Source organism: Cnephaeus nilssonii (assembly GCF_951640355.1).
Source record: "Cnephaeus nilssonii genome assembly, chromosome: 1".
NCBI classification, from domain to species: Eukaryota; Metazoa; Chordata; class Mammalia; order Chiroptera; family Vespertilionidae; genus Cnephaeus; species Cnephaeus nilssonii.
Window position 1 is genome coordinate 44,422,089 of NC_137072.1, and position 23,237 is coordinate 44,445,325.

At 42.1% G+C, this 23,237-nt stretch overlaps 1 protein-coding gene across 4 annotated transcripts in view; it reads left to right on the forward strand.

Annotated features, from left to right (window-relative positions):
- PAPSS1 (3'-phosphoadenosine 5'-phosphosulfate synthase 1) overlaps positions 1-23,237 on the forward strand; it is a 180,337-nt gene that overhangs the window by 69,310 nt on the left and 87,790 nt on the right. The window contains exon 1 of one of the 4 annotated variants that reach the window (XM_079773292.1): positions 14,653-14,737. The exons of 1 other annotated variant lie outside the window; for it this stretch is intronic. In XM_079773292.1, coding sequence (XP_079629418.1) covers positions 14,678-14,737 — 60 coding nt within the window. In that variant the 5' untranslated portion in view covers positions 14,653-14,677. Of the gene's footprint in view, positions 1-14,652; positions 14,738-20,642; positions 20,772-23,237 lie in introns of those variants that run through there. 2 more of the 4 variants (XM_079773291.1, XM_079773289.1) reach the window with 2 other exon arrangements.

A 23,237-nucleotide genomic window follows, 5' to 3' on the forward strand; every position in this document is an offset into this window, starting at 1 on the left:
ACGTGGCTCTCACAACTTACCACCAAAGACTCTTGACTAATTTAATTTAATTTTTCCATAATCATTTATCCTCCTTATGTAATTTTATTGTTTAAATAAAATAAGTAAAGATGTCCCCTAATAATTTTGCTTTAACAAACATTAATAGTACCTCTAACTTGATGTCCAACTGAAAAAAACTTCCAGTCTCTGCCCTGATCAGGGCTGGGGCCTAAACTCTGTGACTTGCTCTAAAAACCAAGTATCAGAGCCCCCATCTCCCTCTTTTTATTTTATTATTATTGCTATTACTAACATCCTTGCAATAGAATACAGTTTATACTTGGAGTTAAGAAAAAGAAAAAGAAAAAGAAAAGAAAAAATACTTGGCCCTGGCCGGGTAGCTCAGTTGGTTAGATATGCCAAGGTTGCAGGTTCAATCTTCAGTCAGGGCATATATAAGAATCAGCCAATGAATGCATGAATAAGTGAAACAACAAATCTATGATTCTCTCTCTCTCTTCCTCTCTCAAATCAATAAATTAGAAAAGAAAAATAATTGGCCTTGTTTTTTTATGTGTATATACCACATACACACAGATACAAAGTAAAAATGGAGTGAATACCTCAGAGATTTTACTCATCTTGATTTCTTTCTCTTTATTATTTTTTTTTCCTTATTTTTTTTTCCAATTTTTTTATTAAGGTATTATATGTGTACATATCTTACCATTGCCCTCCCCACACCCCCCTCCCATATATGCCCCCACCCCCCAGAGTTTTGCATCCATTGGTTATGCTTATATGCATGCATACAAGTCCTTTGATTGATCTCTTATCTCCCCCACCTCTCCCTAACCTTCCCCTTGTAATTTGACAGTCTGTTTGATGCTTTACTGTCTCTGTATCTATCTTTTTGTTCAAGATTATAATGTTCTTTATTATCCATAAATGAGTGAGATCACACACAAAAAAGAACAAAATAAAGCAGTTAACCCTATGCTGACCTCCAAACACTTAGACATAAGAAACAGCAAAATAATTCTTTGTTATATTCAAGAGTAAACCTGGATAAAGCAAAAAATATGGAGAAATATATCCAAGTATGTATTATTGCTCATCAGGTCCTAATAAGGTCATTTAATCTAAAGAGAAAGAAATCACAGTTTTTTTGATTTCTGTGATTTCTTTCTCTTTAGATTAAATGACCTTATTAGGACCTGATGAGCAATAATACATACTTGGATATATTTCTCCATATTTTTTGCTTTATCCAGGTTTACTCTTGAATATAACAAAGAATTATTTTGCTGTTTCTTATGTCCAAGTGTTTGGAGGTCAGCATAGGGTTAACTGCTTTATTTTGTTCTTTTTTGTGTGGCTTCTCTCTCTTCAGGTTTGACCTTTCAATTTCATTCTTTCATCTGACTATTCCTGGTTAAATGCTGAGGTGTAAACACACATTTAATAGAGGAGTATTATAATTTCAGACTGGCTTGCACCTCTCTGTCTCCTGTAAGAATTTATGAGCTCTAGCAAGTAACATAGTATCCTACTTCATTGTGTTTCATCTTCTAGCTTGCAGTGCCCAGTGTTTTTTTTGTTTGTTTGTTTTGTTTTTAATCCTCACTGGAGGATATGTTCATTGATTTTCAGAGAGAGAAGAAGCGGGAGAGAGAGAGTAGGAGAAACATTGATCAGTTGCCTCCCATACATGCCTCAACTAGGGATCAGCAGCAGTTTTAACTTACCTTTGTCTTCTCATCATAAATCAGATCCTCCTATACCAATCTTTTTTAAAAAAATATTTTTATTGATTTCAGAGAGGAAGGGAGAGGGAGAGAGAGATAGAAACATGAATGATGAGAAAGAAGCATTGATTGGCTGCCTTCTTTCTGCATGCCCCCCACTGGGGATCGAGCCCACAACCCAGGCATGTGCCCTTGACTGGAATTGAAACCAGGACCTTTCAGTCCGCAGGCGCACGCTCTATCCACTGAGCCAAACCAGCTAGGGCTCCTATACCAATCTTAGAGCAACTGTTGTATCGAAGGAAACAGATCACTATCACAAATTTAAATTTAAACCTACTTTGGTAAAAATATTTAATTAAAGGTACTGTACCTGAATATATCAAGAATCTAATTCTCAAGTTGTGTTTCTGTATAAATTAGGAACTGACCGAGACATAAATGAGTGCCCTGGGGACAACTATAGACATAATCACAGTCTTAGTTCCTTCAGGCTGCTATAACAAGAAACCACAGACTGGGTAGCTTATGAACGATAGGTTTATTTCTCTCAACTCGGGAGGTTGGGAAGCTTAAGATCAAGATGCCAGCATGGTTGTCTTCGGCTAAGGGCCATCTTCCTGGTTCATGGATGATGTCTTTGCTTTGTGCCCTCATGTAAATGGAAGGGACTGGGAATCTCTGTGGGTTCTCTCTAATAAGGGCACTAATCCCATTAATGAGGGCTCCACCCTCATAAGCTGGTCACCTCTCAAAGACTTCACATCTAAATATCATCAACTTTGTGAGCAAGGATTCTGCATATGAATTTTGGAGAGGACGTACACATTCAGAACACGGCAAGTACTATGACTCATTGGCTTGAAGAGTGGAAGTTTTGTCTCTGATGTTCCACAATGCCTTCCTTTCTTTTAGTTTTCCTTTAACAACATTAACTTTGTGTTTTCTTGGACAGAATGTAATTTCGTGTGTCTTTTCATATTATCTTGAAATGTGTTTCCTTAATTTCAAAATAAAAACTTACTCAAATATTTAAATTCTTATTCTACAACTCAGCGTTAGTGAATTTCATTTACTAAAGTTTCTATATGGAATAATTTCCCAGTGAATATCTGGAAGTTGTGTCAATAAAGTTAATCAAGAATACAGGTTTTAAGTAAGGAGTGAAGAGCTGTGATTTAGGATTCTGTGCCTCTTATGTTGCTAGATTACTCAACCTAGAAATGGGGAAATACTAAAATAGGGATGATTTCTCCCTATTACAACACAGTGATACAACATTTGGGCTTCTGACTGGCTTGGGGTTTGCAGAAGCCTACCTCACAAAAACTCACACCAGTGTGACCTACTTAATTCTCTGCACATCCAGGGAGAAAGGATTAGGGGTGAGGGGAAGGCTGGGCAGGAGGGAAGGAGAAAGCTGGAGAACGAGAGAAAGAAAACCGTTTAACTGGTGCATTTTACCTTCGGCGGGGTAAATAATAAGAATCTCCAAGCTTGTAAATAACTGGATAATGTTCTCTGACTAAAATTAGGAACTTGTTTTTATGTTAGTCGTTTATAATTTCCTAATTGTATTGATATTTATTGCAGCCCAAATGAGCAGATGTGCTTTTAAATTAGATTTTTCTATTATAAACAAATGGATGCCTCAAGTTTACTCCAATTTTTTTCTTAATTTCTTATTGTATGGAAATATCTTAATTTTGTTTACTGCAAGAAATATGCACAATTAAATGGGCTTTTCTGTGATTAAATATTTTAAAACTTTATTTGATTTTTAATTTTCACTGATAATGTGGTTATTTTAAAAACTAAATGAAGGCAAATGATTGTAGTAAATAGTGATATTTAAGTTTTTGTAAATAAATACTTGTGGGTGAAAAAGGGGTTCTATGGGAAGTAGCCTCACAGGGTGAACTGATCATAAATTCCTAACTGGACAGGTCATAGTGTGTCCTCATGCCCCAGGCATATAACTTTTTTTTAGCAAAAGGCTTATCTTTGCCTTAACCAGTTAACTGTCACGTGTCCAAAATGGAAACCATCCCCACATGCCACGATACTTTGAATTTAATTACGCCGCTGGCGTCTATAGACACTTATGGCTTATAAAGGGTTAAGTGAGCCCTGTCCATTGTTTCTGGGCATCTAGTTTAACACACCTTTAAAATGTCTCTTTTCAGAAGCCTAACAACCCTCGAGAGAGCACGCAGTCTTGTCAACTGATCCATCTTCCATTTCCTGCTTGCTTTCTCCCACCTCCATGTAATCTTCCTTATGCTTCCCCCTTAATTCAGAATGCATAAAAGAAGCTCAAACTGCCATTCGGAGAAGCATTTTTCTCAATCTGTTGCCATCTTGCTTCCAGGCATATCATCAGTTTAGCTAAAATAAAATTGTATAAATATTCTTTACATCAGGGGTGGGGAATATCCGGGGCCCACAGGCCATATAAGGCCTGCGACATCATTTAGTCTGGCCTCAAAATTCAATAAATCTAGGAGCTTTTTTCATAGCAACATAAATTTATATTAAGTGAATTTTATTAGATGAGTGATGTTATAAATATCCAAATGGTCCTTCTCAGAAAAAAAGGTTCCCGACCCCTGCTCTAAAAAGATTTATTTCTGAAACAGACATATGTATTTATAAATAGAATTTAGGCACAATATATTAAATTTATGCAATAATTTTTCCAAAACAGTTCATCTATTTTTTTGTTTACCTATTGATGCCTAACAAGCTACTTGAAAACTTAGTGGCTTAAAACAACAACTACTTGTCCTGGCCATGTAGTTCTTTGACAAGGTAGCCAGGCTTCTTAAGTTGTCAGTCTTCCTTCTGCCACATTCTGTTGGCTAAAATAAGTCACAGTGTCAGCCTAGATTCAGTGTGAAGAGGACTACACGAGGGTGGGAATACCAGGAGGGGTGAACCTGTGGAGACTAGGTACGACAGTATGTGTCTCTTGACAACTTTACTTCCTGGATCCTAAATTGTAAAATCCAGTATTTCTCAAGATATTTCTTTTCTGTAATCTGAGGCTTAAGAAATGCTTTTAAGCCTGGCTGGTGTGGTACAGTGGTTGAACATGGACCCATGAAACAGGAGGTCATAGTTCGATTCCCAGTCAGGGCACAGGCCCTGGTTGTGGGCTTGATCCCCACTAGGGGGTGTGCAGGAGGCAGCTGATTGATGATTCTCTTTCATCACTGATGTTTCTATCTCCTCTCCCTTCCTCTCTCTGAAATCAATAAAAACATAAATATCCTATCTAATAAAAGGGTAATATGCAAATATGTCACTCCAACACAAGATGGCCGCCCCCATGTGGACACAAGATGGCTGCCACAAGATGGCCAGCAGGGGAGGGCAGTTGTGGGCGATCAGGCCAGCAGGGGAGGGCAGTTGGGAGAGACCAGGCCTGCAAGGGAGGGCAGTTGGGGGCGATCAGGCCTGCAGGGGAGGGCAGTTGGGGGGGACCAGGCCTGCAGGGGAGAGCAGTTAAGGGCGACCAGGCCAGCAGGGGAGGGCAGTTAGGGGTGACCAGGCTGGCAGGGGAGGGCAGTTAGGGGCAATCGGGCTGGCAGGGGAGCAGTTAGGCATCGATTAGACTGGCAGGGGAGTGGTTAGGGGGCAATCAAGCAGGCAGGCAGGCGAGCAGTTGGGAGCCAGCAGTCCTGGGTTGTGAGAGGAATGTCCTACTAAACGGGCAGTTGGGTATCCCTTGAGGGGTCCCAGATTGGATGGTGCAGGCTGGGCTGAGGGACACCCCCCCCCCCGTGCATGAATTTCATGCACCGGGCCTCTAGTATGTGTATATATATATATATATATATATATATATATATATATATATATTTAAAAAATGCTTTGCAGAAAAAGAGCACTGGTTTACTAAATTTGGGAGACAGTGCAAACTAGAGCCTTTCTCTTGAGCTAAAAACAGTATGGATTTTGCAGTATAAAAATCTATTTTCTTTGCTTACCCAGCATTTCCCAAACATTTAAGTGTATAGAACTGTGCCTGGTACTTCCCTTGTAAATATTTGTTGAGTGAAACTTATCACAGGACCACTTTTTTCATAAAATACCCATTGACAGTACAAAAAAATTGATGTTTCCAATGGAAGGAATTTGGGGAAAACAGGTCTATTGTGTAAGAGAGGAGTATGCAATTTTTGTGTCTTCCTGACCTTCAAACCCCATCTTGGTGCTTCCTAATGAATTAACCCTTTGCACTCGCTTGCTTTTGTCTCGATTCCTTTATTCTAATGCTAACCGTGTCAAGTCACACTCGACATCCGAGTGCAAAAGGTTAATTGTTGTATTATAGATGACGTGACCCCAGTTCCTGGTCCCAGGTGATTAGACTCCCGATGAGCACGTGATCCAAAGGCAGCTATCTATAGGCTCGCCAGCTACTTAAAATACATCCTATCACTAAAGCTTTTGTGGGGAGCCTAAATTGGATTGTGATAGGCAGACCAAATTAGGACCTGTCCCTTGGATAGTTGGAATGTGAGAAAACCATTCAGTTAGTTGATAGGTGTAGACATAGAAATAGAAGCAGAGAATCAATGAATTTTCATTCTATGGAGCCCTTGGTGCTAGTTCTTCATTATCCTGTTGTGTGGCTGCTGAAAACACTTCTCTGTCCCTTTCTCATACCAACTTTAGAAGAAAACCCCATTAAGTGAGGTAGCCCATCTACGTCTCTGTTTCTCACTATCTCAAAGAGTCTATTACATGATGTCAGGGAGAGAGGCCTATGCTCTGTTATTCAGAGTGAGGAAACCTTCTACTCACTTGTCTAGTCAGGGAAGAAGTGCCACTATGACATGTCCTTCACAAGCATGCAAAGCCGGTGGGAGTTCAACAACAGGTAGGACAGGGTAGGGGAGACTGGCAAACCAACTGCTCAGGCAGTGTTTTCAACTGTCGTAGGAAACTCTTTGTCAGTAGATGCAGAAGAAACTGGATATAGGTGAGAATTTTTCTTTAAAAAACAACAACTCGGAAATATATGCTGAAAGTTCTAGTTCTGGGCATGTTATTCCCTCTCCCCTCCTCACTGACTAACAGAAAGGAATAAGGAGAAAGTTAATGGTAGAAGAAAGGTGACAAGTAGAAGGAAAGAGCACATGGACAGCAGTGAAGCTGAAGCTGTTGTGCAAAGTGTAGCTAATTACTAAAGCGGAGCGGGTCTAGGAAATAATGGACAACCAGGAGAAGGTAGCGCAGTCACTAGTCCAAGTCTATGGAGGAGTCAAAACGGAATCATTCCCTAGGTATTTATTAGGAGACGGTTTTGAGAAGTGGGGAACAGCACCCAGAAAACCCCACTTAAGTCCACAGACATGCCAGGTCTAGAATGTCAGTGAGCAGAGATAGAATACTGACATTGGGACACTAAGTCAGTAGTGGGTTTAGCTGCAGTTTTCATGAGGTAGAAGAAATTACAAATTGAGAGGCCAAGAGCAACAGGACTTGCCTGTGGTTGTTGTGCAGACAGCCTCGCTGCAGGCCGAGCATTTGGGGAGTTATCACAAGAAAGAAACATGCCTGCTTTGGGGTCTCAGGATTCTATTTTAAAAGTAGTCTTTATTTTTTAGAATAGTTTTCTATTTACAGAAAAATTGAGCAGGTACAGAAGTACATTAAGATGGTACAGAGAGTTCCCATGTACCACCATACTCAATTTCCCCTATCGCTAGCATTTTACCTTAGTAGTATTACATTTAATGAACCAATACTGATACATTAATATTAATGAAAGTTCAGTTTATTCAGATTTCCTTAGTTTTTACCTCATTTCTTTTTGTGTTCCAGGGCCCATTCAGGACACCACATTACCTTTAGTCCTCATATCTCCTTTGGCTCCTCTGGGCCCTGCCAGTTTCTCAGACTTCCCTTGTTTTTGACAACCTTGACAATTTTGAGGAGTACTGGCCAGGTATTTTGTGGGTTATCTATTGCAGTGGTTCTCAACCTTCCTAATGCTGCGACGCTTTAATACAGTTCCTCATGTTGTGGTGACCCCCAACCATAAGATTATTTGTGTTGCTACTTCATAACTGTAATTTTGCTACTGTTATGAATCGTTATGTAAATATCTGTGTTTTCCTATGGTCTTAGGCCACCCTGCTAGCGGTTCTCAACCTGTGGGTCGTGACCCACAGGTTGAGAACCACTGCTGTAGAGCCTAAGACCATTGGAAAACACAGATAGCAAAATTACAGTTATGAAGTAGCAACAAAAATAATTTTATGGTCAGGGGTCACCACAACATGAGGAACTGTATTAAAAAGGGTCGCGGCATTAGGAAGGTTGAGAACCATTGCTCTATTGGAATTTGCCTGATGTTTCATCATGATTAACCTGAGGTTATGGGTTTTTGGAGGAAGATCCAGAGAGATAAAATGTCATTTTCATCACGACGTCACATCAAGACTGCATGTTATCAACATGACTTATCACTGTTGATGTTGATCATGATTACCTGGCTGAGACAGTGTTTGCCGAGTTTCTTCACCATGAAGTTACTCTTCTTCTCTCCATTTCCTTAGTACTATTTGGAAGGAAGTATGCTCAGTCCATATTTAGAGAGTGGAGATTCATGCTCCCTCTCTTTGAGAGTCAAGTACCTACATAAATGAGTTGTGATTCTTCTGCATGGGAAATTGTTCCTTTTCCCTACTTATTTTTCAATCATTTATCTATATTGATATGGACTCAAACATATATTTTATATTTGTGATAATCCAATAATGCTTTATTAATTTTGTTGCTCAAATCATTCCAGCTTTGGCCATTGGGAGCTCCTTCATTTGGCTCCTGAGTTCCTTTGACAGACTCTCATGAATGTGGTGTTTCGTTGTTTTTTGTTTTGTTTTTCCTTTTTGTACTTCCTTACTTTCTGACACTCTACTAGTAAGATGTTCCAGGCTCATCTTGTATGCTTCTTTGCTAATCCTGAAATCAGCCATTTCTCCAAGAAACCCTGGTTCCTTTTATTAGAAACTAGAGGCCCTATGCACAAAATTCGAGCAAGAGTAGGCCTTCCTTCCCCTGGCTGCTGGCACCGGCTTCCTTCTGGCACCCGGGACTCGGACTTCCCTCCGGCCGCAGGCAGGCAACCAGGACCCAGGCTTCCTTCACAGCCTGGAAGGACGTGGAAGGACGTCTGGTCTAATTAGCATATTACACTTTTATTATTATAGATGGTATTAGAAACCAATACCATAGGCATATAGGAAAGTGTACTCATTGCTACTGGGGTGTTAGTTCTTTTGAGCTCTCTCATCTGACAGAGCAAAGAGATATATTAGTACATGTATATAATACAAACACATCTATAAATATTCCTATATGTAGTCATCAGTACCTATATTAGACTAAACATGAGTTCTTACAGTCTCCAGTTCGAATCCAGTACCAAATGAATTATTCTAGCCTCCTCCCAATTCATACCAGTTCCTTACCTGAATCTCACTGCACCAGTTGAGAAGCTTGGCTCTCACTTTGTGCCATCCATTTACTTACCTATTTGGTTACATTATACATGTATAGCAGCATCAGAATCATGAACTCTATCGTCAATTAGAGCACAATGCTTATGTGCAGTTCCTTTTGCCTTCAGTTTTACAGATTCCACTCATGTCCATATTCACTCAGGTCAGCACCCCACTCCCCTTTGTTGACACTGTAAGGAAATTAAAAGATGGAGGAGTAAATTTACACATTAAAATAGTTTTAAAGACATGTCATGCATTTTAATTTGTTAATACTAAATTGTACTGTCTGGGGATGCACATTTAAATGGTGAAACTTTAAAAAAAAGCAAAGAAGTTATAACTATAGAAGTAACCTCATAAGAAAGCAACTTCTACTTTTGGGCAGAAAAAAATATCAGTGACTGGATGTACTCTCCCACTTGAAACAACTAACAGAAACCCAATAACATAATACACAAAACAGTGGTTTTCAGACATTGGATACCAGGAATACTTGACAGTGATTCCTGAAAATGAGGAAACAAATAAGATAAGCCCTATAATTGCCTTAGCTTACTATCTGGAGGGAGTTTCCAGGCTACAAAGCAGGATTGGGAACCCTGGCAGGGACCAGTGGTCCCCTGAGTTAAGAAGTTGGAGTTGGGAGTCTGGGAGCCCGGGTAGAGAGGAGAAAGCAGAGTAGAGAAGAGAGAGCTGCCACAGAGCAAGCTCCTGAGATGGCAGGAAGTCCACCTGGCAAAAGGCAGTGGGGAAAGTAATGGAGGACAGAGAAACATACACAAAAGGAGCAGAGGGAAAATGCCTGGAGCTCACACCAGCAGAAAATGGACTGTGCTCCCACCAGCCAGTGGCGAACCTTGGTCATGGGCAAAGCACTCAAAATGGTGTTCTGAGTGGTGAGACACAATTAGTCATAGAAGAATGGTTATTCTGATGCCACAGAATGATGCTAAAATCAAACCTTGAAAGGATTAAACTGTTTCCAAGTAACTTGACTGTGACCCAGAATAAAGTTCAAGAATATTTATAGAAATATAAAACTATGCAGCATTCAACAAAGTAAAATTCACAATATCAGGGGTCTGGTAAAGAGGAGGAGGAAGAAGGGAAGATATGGCTCATAACGAAAATAAAAAAAAGAATCAATGCAAAGAGATGTAAATACAGATAATAGAATTAGTAGATAAAGACATTACAAGAGTTTTGTTCCATATATTCAAACAGGTAGGGGAAAGATTTCATGTTAAATATACACATATGTTTTGTTAATCCTCACCTGAGAATATTTTCCCATTGATTTTTAGAGAGAGTGAAAGGGAGGGGGAGAGACAGAAAGAGAGAGAGGAGAGTGAAAGGGAGGGGGAGAGACAGAAAGAGAGAGAGGAGAGTGAAAGGGAGGGGGAGAGACAGAAAGAGAGAGAGGAGAGTGAAAGGGAGGGGGAGAGACAGAAAGAGAGAGAGGAGAGTGAAAGGGAGGGGGAGAGACAGAAAGAGAGAGAGAGAAACATCGATTGGTTGCCTCCCACATGTGCCCTGACTGGGGCCGTGATTGAGCCTGCAACTGAAGAACGGGACGTTGACTGGAATAAAACCTGGGATACTTTAGTCCATGGGCCAACGCTATATCCACTGAGCCAAACCGGCTAGGGCAAGATATAGCTATATATTTAAAAGACCCATATTGACTTTCTAGAGATAAAAAATAAAATGTTTGACAGGGAATATATAGAGAATTTTAAAACTCAGGAATAGGAGAACAAACAACTCAATTAGAAAATGGACAAAAGTTCTGATCAGACACTTAAAGAAGACACATAGGAGCCAAAAGGCACATGAAAAGGTGTTAGCATTACTGTCATTAGGGAAGAACAAATTAAAACCATAATAAGGGCCTGGCTGGTATGGCTCAGTGGTTGAGTGTCAACCCATGAACCAGGAGGTCATGGTTCAATTTCTGGTCAGGGTGATGTCTGGGTTTCAGGCTTAATCCCCAGTAGGGGGCGTGCAGGAGGCAGCCACCAATGGTTCTCTCTCATCATTCATGTTTCTATCCCTCTCTCCTCTCCCTTTGAAATCAATTAAATAAAAAACACACACACACACACACACACACACACACACACACACACAACAACATAACGTGGTACCACTGCATACTACTACAGTGACTAAAATGAAAAAGACAAACCATACCAAATGTTGGCAAGGATATGGGACAACTACAATTCTCGTGCACTACTGGCAGGAATATAAAATTGTAAAACCATTTTGGAAAATGGTTTTGGCAGTTTTCAAAAAGTTAAACATATGCCTGCTGTAAGGCCCAGTCTTTCCCCTCCTAGGTGATTACCCCAGGGAAAGGAAAGCATATGTCCACACAAAGACTTGTATATGCTAGAAAGTGTTCATGGCAACTTCATTTGCAATAGCTCCCAACTGAAATCACCCAAATACCCTTCAACAGATGAATAAACAAATCCTGGTATATCCATGCGTTGAGTTTAGCTAAGCTACTCAATGATATCGTTGCTTCAGCACCCATTTTGTTTGGCCAAGTGCCGGTGGGAGCCTTAAGCTGACGTTAGCCTCCTTATGCAATTGTGCACTCTAGATCAGAGGTTTTCAACCAGTGTGCCTCAAGAATTTTTAAAACACGCAATACCTGACTATTTAGACAGGGGCACTGATCTCTTTTCCCTTAGATTAAAAAAAAAAAAAAGACAATGGTCATCCAGTATAAATGAATCAAATTATATTTTTTTGTCAGATCGGCCAAAAATATATTTTTTTGGGTGTACCCCAGAGTTTTTAGTAATTAGCTTCTGTGTGCCGTGAGATGAAAGAGGTTGAAAATCGCTGTCCTAGATAATAGCTTGCTGAGTCACAAGCAAATACAAATTCTGGATATGACTTCCTCGACAGCTCTTGTGACCAACAGTCTCCCCTGCCTCCAAGACTTTCCCTTTGCATGCATTTTAGGTGAGATCCCCATGGAGCTTCTCAAAACTCTGCTCTTGTTAGCTTGACTTGAACAATTTGTCCCTAGCTTGGAAACCCAGAGGACTCCATTAATGGAGTCCAATAAAGGCATATGCTTCAGGTCTACCACTCTCTCTGTCTGCACCCTGCCTTGACCTCCCAGGTAGCTCCTGAAGGTGTGCTGTGTTGTGGGTAATAAACTTCTGTAATTCAGTTTCTCTTGAGGTTCCTTGTTGAATAGCAACTCACTATCCAGCATCCTGTGCTCTACTTAACAAATGTTAATTTGACAAAAGCATGACATGGTACAATGGAATACTAATCACCAATAAAATGGAATGAACTATTGATATGCACAGCAACATAGATAAATCTCATCATAATTATGCTGAAAGAATCTAGGGAAAAGAATACACACAGTGTTTGGCGCTGCTTCCCATTAGTCACTACTCATTTATTTTAACATATCAAAATTTTTAACACAGTGTTTTACATATAGTGAGGTACTTAAAGATAATGTTTGTCTTTGATTTTAAATTATCTGAAGCTTGGGATGCTCTTCCAAGCTCATTGCTATCATTGGCAGAATTCAGAATTATACTGAGATTCAATTCTGCATACCGATCCTTGATTAAGAATCCTGTAGAAAAAGCTATAGGAAACCACAGACATTTTAATTGGTCTAATAACAAGACCAAATTTCCCTTTTAGAAATATCACTCTGACAGAAGTTTTAAGAACGTTGTGAGTGGCAGAGAGCTGCACCGGTGGGAGGATGTGCAGTTAAGGGGCTTAGTTGTGATTCAGGTTGGATACGGGAAAGGCTTAATTTGAGATAGTAGCAGTCTAGTAAATAAGCAGGGGACTTATTTGCTGGCTATCAAGAGTTTTGATAGCAGCTTCAGGTTTTAGAGATTGGGGTGTGTGTATTGAGGGGACAGGGTATTGGGTATGGGGGAGCAGAGCTTCACATAACCATCTTAGTGCCAGGGAAAGCAGTGGGGAAGCACTAAGAGTAATGGCGATGGGAGAGGAGATAACTCATGGAGGAAGCTCCCCCATACCCTGTAGCTCATCCTATGAGCTAGCCCTGCAATAACTGGGTGAATTTGAAAATGTTCTCCACCGGCGGGCATTCTACCTGCTGGTAACATGCAGCCCTCTTAAGCCTGAATTTCAGTCCTCTAAGGATTTCCTGAGAAGCTAATAATACAGAGGTACGTTTTCAGCCTAGTCTGTGAGAAGGACTGGACAGAAATCTCCTGATGTGAAGAGAGGTTTCCAAGTGGGTGTTAACCAAAGAAGAGGTTCAGGCTGTAACAACAACAACAAACAAAAGCATTTATTTTTTGGAATCTGAGAGACGTAGATTCAGGGAGCACCCCAAACTGCTCTGGAGAGAACAAAGAAAGGCAAGGTTTATAAAGGCAAAAACCACAGCGTAATTCTTCCATGAAAATGAAAGATAGGTTAACAGGGATGGTTAGTTCCAGTATGCAAGTGAGGGAGGAAAAAACTACAAGGAAGGAGAGTCCATACATTTCCATGCAGCAGTGGCTCTAGAATGTTTATGGCTCAGCCTTGAGCAGAGGTTAGTGTCTTATGGCAGCTCTGAGAACTGAGGCACAATGTCCATAGGCCCCACTTCCGTAACAGCCTCCTGCCTGTTTGACTCTCTTAGCAGCTTATTCCATTCTATTTTCTCCGTTATCGTGGGGGAAGGAGGACACTTTGCAAATAACCTCTAAGCCCAGTCGAGATGTTAATTATGGATGTCCAGAGATGGGGCATCAATTTTGTAAACTTAATCATGCGTTGAGCAGGAGGAGGAACTTGTGGAAAGTAAGTTCAGTGAATCAGTCCTTCCCTTTGCAAGAATGGAAACATCCATTTTCAAAGGTGCCTTGGCTAACAAGGGCACAGACTTGGTGGACACGAGGCTGGCAGCCTGGTGTACGGAGGAAAAGCCAGAAGGGCAGAATTTCACATCAATGTCTTCTCCCAAGAGCATTGGCGCGAGAGCCAGTAGCCATTCCCCAGGAGGCCGGCTCCCTGGCCCCGGCCGGCCCCCGCGCAGGCGCAGCGCAAGGCAGACCGGCGAGGCCTGGGCGCCCCGTGGTTCCTTTCCCAGGCGCTGGCCCTTTCTGAGAATGAAGAGGGAGGAGCCTCGTGGGCGCTCGAAGCCCCGCCCCCAATCTTCCCTTGGTCCCGCCTTCCGCTTCGCCCCGCCCCACGTACCTCTGCCCTGGACCTGCAGGAGCGGCAGCTGACACGCGTGCGGGCGGCAGGAGTCGCGAGCACGAGCGGACGTCGGCGCGCGCGGGCGCCGGCGCCAGGTGACCCCGCCCCCCGCCCCGCCCCCGCCCCCGCCCCCGCCCCGCCGGCCCTCCCTGCTCCTGTCGGCCTCCGGGCTCGGAGAATCCCGGCACCCGCGCGCGCTCTGCGGCCATGGAGGTGCCCGGGAGCCTGTACAAGAAAGTCAAGCTGAGCAACAACGTGCAGAACTGGGTGAGTGGGGACCGAGGAGGCCGGGAGCCTCCGGCTGCCGCTGGTTCCGGAGCCCCCCTGCCTGCCTTCCGCCTCCTTTGCATCCTCCCCGGAGCGCCGGGGATGGGTACCAGAGGCCGCGGCGCCTTCCAGCCGGGGTGCTGGGTGGTGCGGGGCGTAGTGCCGCGGCGCGGGTCGGGGGCTGCGTTGCGTCCGAGCCACCCTCCGTGGGAAGAACGTCCTCTTCCCCGGTTCCTCGGCTCAGATGAGACCTCGACTTAAAAGTCTTTGCTGAGAGAGCCGGCGGCTGCTGAGACCTGCACCTTTGAAGGGGAGCTGGTTGCATCCCCTGGAGCGGCGTGAAGGTCCGCAGAGGCGGCGGAGGCGGGCGTCTTTGGGGGTGCTGCTGGTTTTTCTTGGCTCTGCCGGCGCGGTTACCCAGGGTTGTGTCCGTTTCCAAGTCTTTCCATTTCTGCGCTTCAGTGCGAAGGGAGAGCGCCCAACAATGTATCCATTCATGAGTGGAGAATTCACTGAACTGAGGTTCTTTGTGGCTCGGCGTTCAATTGGAATGGCTAACATTACGTGGAGTTTTAGGACTCAATTCCTGGAGACCGTAAGGTGTGGGAAGACGAATGATGGTTTGTAACGTTTAGCAGCGACAGCCAGTTGGCTTGGATGGTCGGATGGTGTGTCCTCATTTAGGTTGCTTCCTTCCTTGTTCTTTGGTAAGAAACAGCCTTAATTCAAACTCATGAGTGCCCTTCTGGGTGGGGTGGGGAGGTGGTGTCCAATTTGGCTCTTTGAAAAGGCGCTGGTTTTAGGTTGAGGTGGACATTTTTTATTTATTTCACAGTACAACACAGTCATGAGGTTTAAATGCAGCCTTTGCAAATCATTTCAGGCAGATGTTCATTTGCGGTCAGTCATTTTCCATATCGGTTGTTGCCCAGGATGCTCACCTGTTTCCTTTCTCCTTTTAGTTATTGTCTTTTCCTTAGGTTTTAAGGGAAGGCGAGTTAGAACATTGGAAAGAGCCCTTACCGGACCACTGGCCTGGTCTCTGATACCAGCTTTGCCATTTACTAGTGTGTGATCTTGAGGAAAATAACTTTACTTCTTTAAACCTCAGCTGACTAAAGACGGGTATGATAGTGTGTACTTCACACGGTTATTTTGAAGAGTAAAGAAGATAATGCATTTGAAAGTACAACGAAGTGTCATGAAACTGTCGACTCTGCTCGTGTTATCTTGAGTATTTCCTGGTTAGGGAAATAGGGGACTCGGTTAAAGTATTTAAAGGTAATTTCAGTTACACCATCTGTTGCTCATTTATTTACTATTCCATTTGCCAAATAAGTGAATATTTTTTGTAGAGACCTGTGCCAGACATAGAAAAGATGAAAAATGAGGGACTCGCTGTTTGCATTCTGGTTGCTCATGGCCTGATTGGGGTTGTAAATGACTTTGCCAGGTGATGAGTTTGTCATTTTGACCACAGTCGTGGTGTAAGACAAAATTTTTTTTTTTTTTTGCAACTTGGAGGAGAGATTAATTTAGCCTGGGTGTTTTGGGGAGGGTTAACAAATGAGAAATGTGCTCAAATTTCTGAGGCAGAGGGGAGCTGTGTGAATAAGGGATGGGAATAATAATTATTTTTTATTCCAAGAACAACTAAGAGTTTACTCTGGAGAGTTTTTTGTTGAGGAATGGAGATAAAATTCAATAAGCTGGAACTATGTTATACAGTTGTTTTTGTTAATCCTCACCCAAAGATATTTTTCCATTGATTTTTAGGGAAAGTGGGAAGAGAGAGGGAAAGACAGAGAGAAACATCGATGTGAGAGAAACACATTGACTGGTTGCCTCCTGCATACATCCCAACCAGGGCCCAGGCCAGGGAGGAGCCTGCAACCAAGGTATGTGCCCTTGACCAGAATCGAACCTGGGACCCTTTGGTCCGCAGGCCAATGCTCTAACCACTTATCCAAACTGGCAAGGACTAGGTTATGCAGTTGTTAATGTTTGCTCCCAGTGTTAAGACTTGATTCTGTGGGAGATTTTTTAAAAATATATTTTTATTTTATTATTACATTTTTTCAAAAATACATTTTTATTGTTTTTAGAGAGGAAGGAAGGGAGAGAGAAAGAGATAGGAACATCAGTGATGAGAAAGAGTTATCGATCGGCTGCCTCCTGCATGCCCCATACTATGGCTCCCAGGCATGTGCCCTGACCGGAAATGGAACCATGACCTCCTGGTTCATAGATTGATGCTCAACTGCTGAGCCACACTGGCCTGGCATTCTGTGGGAGATTTTTGATGAGGCTAGAATTTTTAATTTCCTGGGCCTTGTAAGTCTTTTTTGCCCCAGTAGGGAACACCCGCCATGTTTCCAGGATTGAGATTGACACAAATTTGAGGAACTCATACACCTTTAATGTTCCTATTACGTGATAAAACTGGTGTTCCAGGAAGACCGGGTGATGGGGAAATTAGACATTGTTCCAGATGTGGAAGCCCTGGAAAACAGACAGAGTTATAATGAGGTTTAAATGAATTACAGGCATACCTCATTTCATTGCACTTCACAGATACTGTGTTTTCATCAACATTGAGGTAAGACCTTCCTTCAGCAAAAAGATTATCACTCACTGAAGACTCAGTTGATCGTTACCATTTTTAGCAATAATGTATTTCTAAATTAGTTATGCAGGTTCTTTTTTAGACATAATGCTATTGCACACTAAATAGACTGCATTGTAGTGTAAAGATAATTTTTATGTACATTGCGAAACCAAACGTTTCTGTTACTGGTTTTATTGCGGTAGCCTGGAACCAAACCCGAGATATCTCTGAGGTATGCATGGGACATGCCTTGGGACATGCCTTGTTCCACACGTTGGGGATGCAGTGGTAAAACAACAGAAAGGGGTTCTGCTGTCATGGGTATTACATTCTACTTGAGAGACAGTTAATTAAAGAGCAACAAATGAATGAATGAGATAATTTTCCCTGTTACTAGTTCTACCTTTTCTGAACATTTTGCCCCTTATACTGCTAGATGCCATTCACAGAAGGCCAGCTGCCCATTCTGGATTTTGGGGGAGACTGCAGTAGTACAAAAATGAGACAAGAGTGCAGAAATGGAACACACAGCATGTTGAAGGCCAACCGAGAGGCCCGTGTAGTCATTCTTTGGAGCATGGGCCTGGCTCTTGTCAGGGGCAGATATTGACCTTCCCATCCTAGAAGCCAGGAAGATATTGTAGGAAAAATTGCCCAAAGAGGAAAAGCTGGACTTTTTACCAAGAATGTATTCTTTTTTTTTCTTCTCTTTTTTCTGACGATATTTTTTCCATTGACTTTTAGAGAGAGTGGGAGGGAAAGAGAGAGACAGAAAGAAACACCGATGTGAGAGAGACACATCGATTGGTTGCATGCCCCCAACCAGGGCCGGGAGCCTCTAAACAAGATATGTGCCCTTGACCAGAATCGAACCCGGCCTTCAGTCCATAGGCTGACACTATCCCAGTGGTCGGCAAACTCATTAGTCAACAGAGCCAAATATCAACAGTACAACAGTTGAAATTTCTTTTGAGAGCCAAATTTTTTAAATTTAAACTTCTTCTAATGCCACTTCTTTAAAATAGACTCGCCCAGGCCGTGGTATTTTGTGGAAGAGCCATACTCAAGGGGCCAGAGAGCCACATGTGGCTCGCGAGCCATAGTTTGCTGACCACAGCTCCATCCATTGAGCCAGACTGCCTAGGGCACCAAGAATGTACTCTTTCATGTTGACTAACAACAACAGTAAGAAGAATGATAGCAAGATCTAGCTCTATATCATACAATCTGGTAGCCACTAGCCACCTGTGGCACGTTAAATTTAGCCAAAGTAAATAAAATAAAAATTCTGTTTCTCAGTTTTTCTAGCCACATTTCAAGTGCAGCGTTGCCTCATGTATTTCAAGTGCTGCGTTGCCTCATGTCGCTACTGACCACTGTATTGGACATGCAGTATAGACCATTTTCATCATCTCAGAACAACAGGGCAGGTCTAGATAGTCACTTTGGGCTGGATGTCGACATTTTTTCTACTTACCTATGTGTACTTGTATTCGTGGTCTTATCTTTATTTTCTTACCAGGGCAAGGACATTTCAAGAGGTAGTGGCTACTATCAGGATTTTAGGCAATTCTGAGCTCTGGCTCCTCGAAGGGTACCCAGCACTGTTAGCCTCCCATTAGCACAGTTGCTTCTCTAAATTTGAAACGTGAAATAAACTTCCCCAGCCTGGCTTTGTCACATAAAATTTTGAGGATTAGGTGTTTCTCAACCAGATAAAATTTTGCCACCCCCCCCTGGGGACATTTTGCAATATCTGGAGACATATTTGGTTGTTACTTTGTGTGTGTGTGTGTGTGTGTGTGTGTGTGTGTGTGTGTTTGTGTGTACCCCCGTGCATGTGGCGAGTAGAGGCCAGGGATGCTGCTAAACATTCTATATGAACATGATAGCTCCAACAGTAGATTATCTGGGCCAGAAAGTTATTATTTATGGAGTTGAGAAAGTCTGCTTTACTCTTGGCTTTGACTTAGCAAAAGAGGAAAATGTTATGTAAAACTTAAATGCAAAAGTAGTAATTTAAAATAAAATCCAATTGATACTAGAATTCTCTTTTTCTTTTTTTAGATACATTTTATTGATTTTTTACAGAGAGGAAGGGAGAGGGAGAGAGAGTTAGAAACATTGATGAGAGAGAAACATCAATCAGCTGCCTCCTGCACACCCCCTACTGGGGATGTGCCCGCAACCAAGGTACATGCCCTTGACCGGAATTGAACCTGGGACCCTAGAGTCCGCAGGCTGACACTCTATCCACTGAGCCAAACTAGGTTAGGGCTAGAATTCTCTTTTTCACCCACTTGGAAGTTACCATCTCTTGCTCTGAGATGGATCAATTACCCATAGCATACCAACAATAAAACTCCAACCCTGAATTGTTTTAAAAACACATTACTAAGTAATTAGTTCAAATGAAGAGTATAATACTTCTTTGTGTTACTTACCTAAGAGGTAAACATTTTAGTGAGCTATCCTTTCCTAAGGACACAGTTCTGTACCAAATAAGTTTTAAGTGAGTAAAACTAGTGAAATATTAGACATTATTTTATAGAAGTTCATTTTCTAACTTCAGAAGAATGCAGCCATTAGGTTGCTTTCTCTTATTCTCTCTACTTTCTTTGATGTTTGCATTCCTTCCCTTTGTCTTTATCTCTCTTTTGTGTTAAGTGTACAATTCAGTGTGTCTTTGTATATTCACAGAGTTGTGCAACCATCACCAATATATAATTTGAGAACATTTTCATCACCCCTAACGGAGACCCTATACCCATTAGTAATCATTCCCTACCTTCCTGCTCCCCCCACCTCCAGCCCCTGACATCCAATAATACACTTTGTGTCTTTGGATTTCCTTGTTCTAGACTCCTATAAATGGAATAATACAGCATGTAGCCTTTTGTGTGTGTTTTCTTTCACTTGACATACTGTTTTCAAGGTTAATTCACATTGTAGTATGTATCAGTAGTTCACCCCTTTATGTAGTTGAATATTCCATTGTGTGGCTATACCACCTTTAGTTCATTTGAGCTATTTCTACCTTTGGCTATTACAAATAATGCTGCTGTGAGCAGTTGTGTAGAAGTTTTTCTGTGCACTCATGGTTGTAATAGTTAATTTCAACCTTTCCGGTAGAAGTTAGTGAGCTTTTGGCTGCCAGCCTCTGAACTCCCTTCATGTGTGTGGGGACTGTCCTGCTGTCGTCATGGTTGAGGCAAGGGTCTGTCACCGTGTCATGATTTCTTTATCTGTTTGTAGTCGGTGTCCTTCTCTGAAATGTATGTTCTCTTTTATCCCCAGTATCTAGAAGGGATCAATCAACACTACTGAATGAATGAACAGGTAGTTCCAGACTCATTTCTGACTTCAAGGAATCTTTCAGGGCTGGGCTCCCCACCTGGAGGTTGTCCAGGGGCCCTTCCGTTGAAGGTATTGATATTAAAAAAAAAATCTATTAAGTAAATATTTAAATATTTTAAATCTTTAAAACAAAATAGTTGTGGAGACAAAATATATATGCAGAGCATGCATGACAGTTGATGGTGATCAGATAAGCATGCTGGTCATTTGGAGGTTTGGGCCCGAGATCCGCTTCCTGCCGTGCAATCCGTGTTGCTACTCATGCATGTATTCGCAAGGCTTAAGTGTAGCCTTCTCAAGTTTTCTCAACCTTCAGGAATGTATGATCTTCAGTTGTGCTGTTTGGCTTGGTATCGTTCAAAAACTAAAGGTTTCAGTCATCAATAACTCTGTGAACTAAGGGTTTCTTCTTATTGTATATTACTGTCTCTTCAGTGTTATCCAAATTATGTCTTGGCACTTAAAAGGAATGTGCCTGTTACCATTGCAGGAATTCTCTTTGGAGAGAGACATTGTTTAGCAGTCAGTTTAAGGTAGATTGTGGGATGGGTGAGAGAAGTGCAAGTCCTGAATTATTCTTGATATTTGGTATATGCTCTTTGCCTTTACAAATTTCACTTAAAAATGTGGGGTTCTTTATAAAATCATCATAAAGTCACAAAGCATGAAATTTTCTAAATGCCATGGTAGGAAAACTTAATTTGTCCCATAGGGAGTGGCTAAAATAACAAAACAGCTCACGTGGAAATTAAGGTGGGTCAGAAAGGAGCACAGGGTCACTTGTGTGTGACGAGGACAGCAGTTTGTAGAATGTGTAGCAAAGGTACAGTGGACTATCAGAGGCCATGTGACTGAAGCCTAGCCACAGGACTGATAGTCATTTAGTCGTGCATTCTTTTGAAACAAATTGCCCAGTTCTGCTAGATTTAAGATTTCCGAATGTTAGTCGTCATTTCATTTGCATGTTATGCAGAGAAAACAAATCATGCTGTAAAATAAACGCCTTGTATCTAACTTTTACTGAACACTGGCTAGGCACAAGAAGAGAGGATGGGCATTGTGGGAAAAAACAAAGGACCGTATGTCACTCAGAGTGCCTGATCTGTCTCCCCAAGCAAGTCAAAATATATATGCACAAAAAGACACCTAAGAGTATTAAAGGGCCTATAAATAACAAATAATGATACGGGTAGTAAATTTTACAGGGTCTATAACACGTAACTAAGCCATTGAAGACAAAGACTAGGAATGTAGAGTCAGAAGGAAATACTAACTTAACTCACTCTTGGTCCTTAGTGAGTCACTCACGTTGTATTTTTCTGTTAGAATTATAGGAAGGATTTATTTAGAATGGGTGGAGAAGGAAAAGGAAGGGGGAGGGGAGCGAGAAGAAGACTGCATATGGAAGTGGCCTTTAGGTGCTTTATGAAGTTCAGGCATATTCCCAGCACCTTGCAGTTTCAGTAGTTTTAAAAAGTGCTTTGTGATTTATTCTAAAAAAACTAGTAGGGAGGAAAATGTGGCACACCCTTCTTTTAAAGTTTATTTTTTTTATTGAAAAGTATCAAACATACATAAACCATAAGCCTCCTCATACCCAGACTGCCATATTTGCTGCCTGAATTTTTTTAAAATGTAGGAGCATTCTTTTCTAGTGATTAAAGCAAAAGATCTCCGCTTATCTATATTTTTTTCTCAGCCATATCTTCGGTAGATTATTGCTTGTCAGATATTTTTTATACATTCTACTCAATTTACTAAGGAAAGCAGAAGACATGGTATAGGGCTAAAATGAATTAAAATTCATCCAGATACATGTTTCTTTTTGCCCCAAAGCAAAGTAACTTGGAAAATTTTCCCCAGACAAAATGACCCAGTCAAACCTGTTTTGCAATTATAGGAAACTAACTTGTAGGCACCCTCCTTGTTGCTTCCCCCATTTCCTGTCTTCTCCTCCTCAGGCGGCCTGCCTGGGAGCTGAAACAGGAGGAGGTGCCTCTGCTTCCCAGAGAGGCAGATGTCTGTGTTTGGAACCCTGTGTTTTGTTTAAAACGTTGGAAGTGCAGAGCTGGAAAGTTACGTTTGCTTCATCAGCTTATTGGAAAGAAATGGGTTGGGAGACCCATATTATAATTTTTATAAGTGATTATTGAACATATAAATATACTAGAGGCCCGGTGCACGAATTTGTGCACAGGTCGGGTCCCTCTGGGTGGCCTGCAGGGATTGGGCCGAAACCCTCAGTCAACACCGTCTGCAGCTCCTACCTGCCGCTCCCACTCATCCCAGCCCCACTGTGCCTGCCTTGGGCTTGCGCCCAATCAGTCCCGATCTGGAGAGACTGTGGCCTCCAGCCAGGAGCCCTGCATCTGTGGCCCTCCCAAGGGGAGTGGCCTGTAGGATCAGGCTGAAACCAGCTCTCCGACATCCCCGAGGGGTCCCGGACTGCGAGAGGGCGCAGGCCAGGCTGAAGGACCCTACCGGGGCACAATTGGGCTGGGGAGGGACGGTGGGAAGACTCCAGGCATGTCCGGC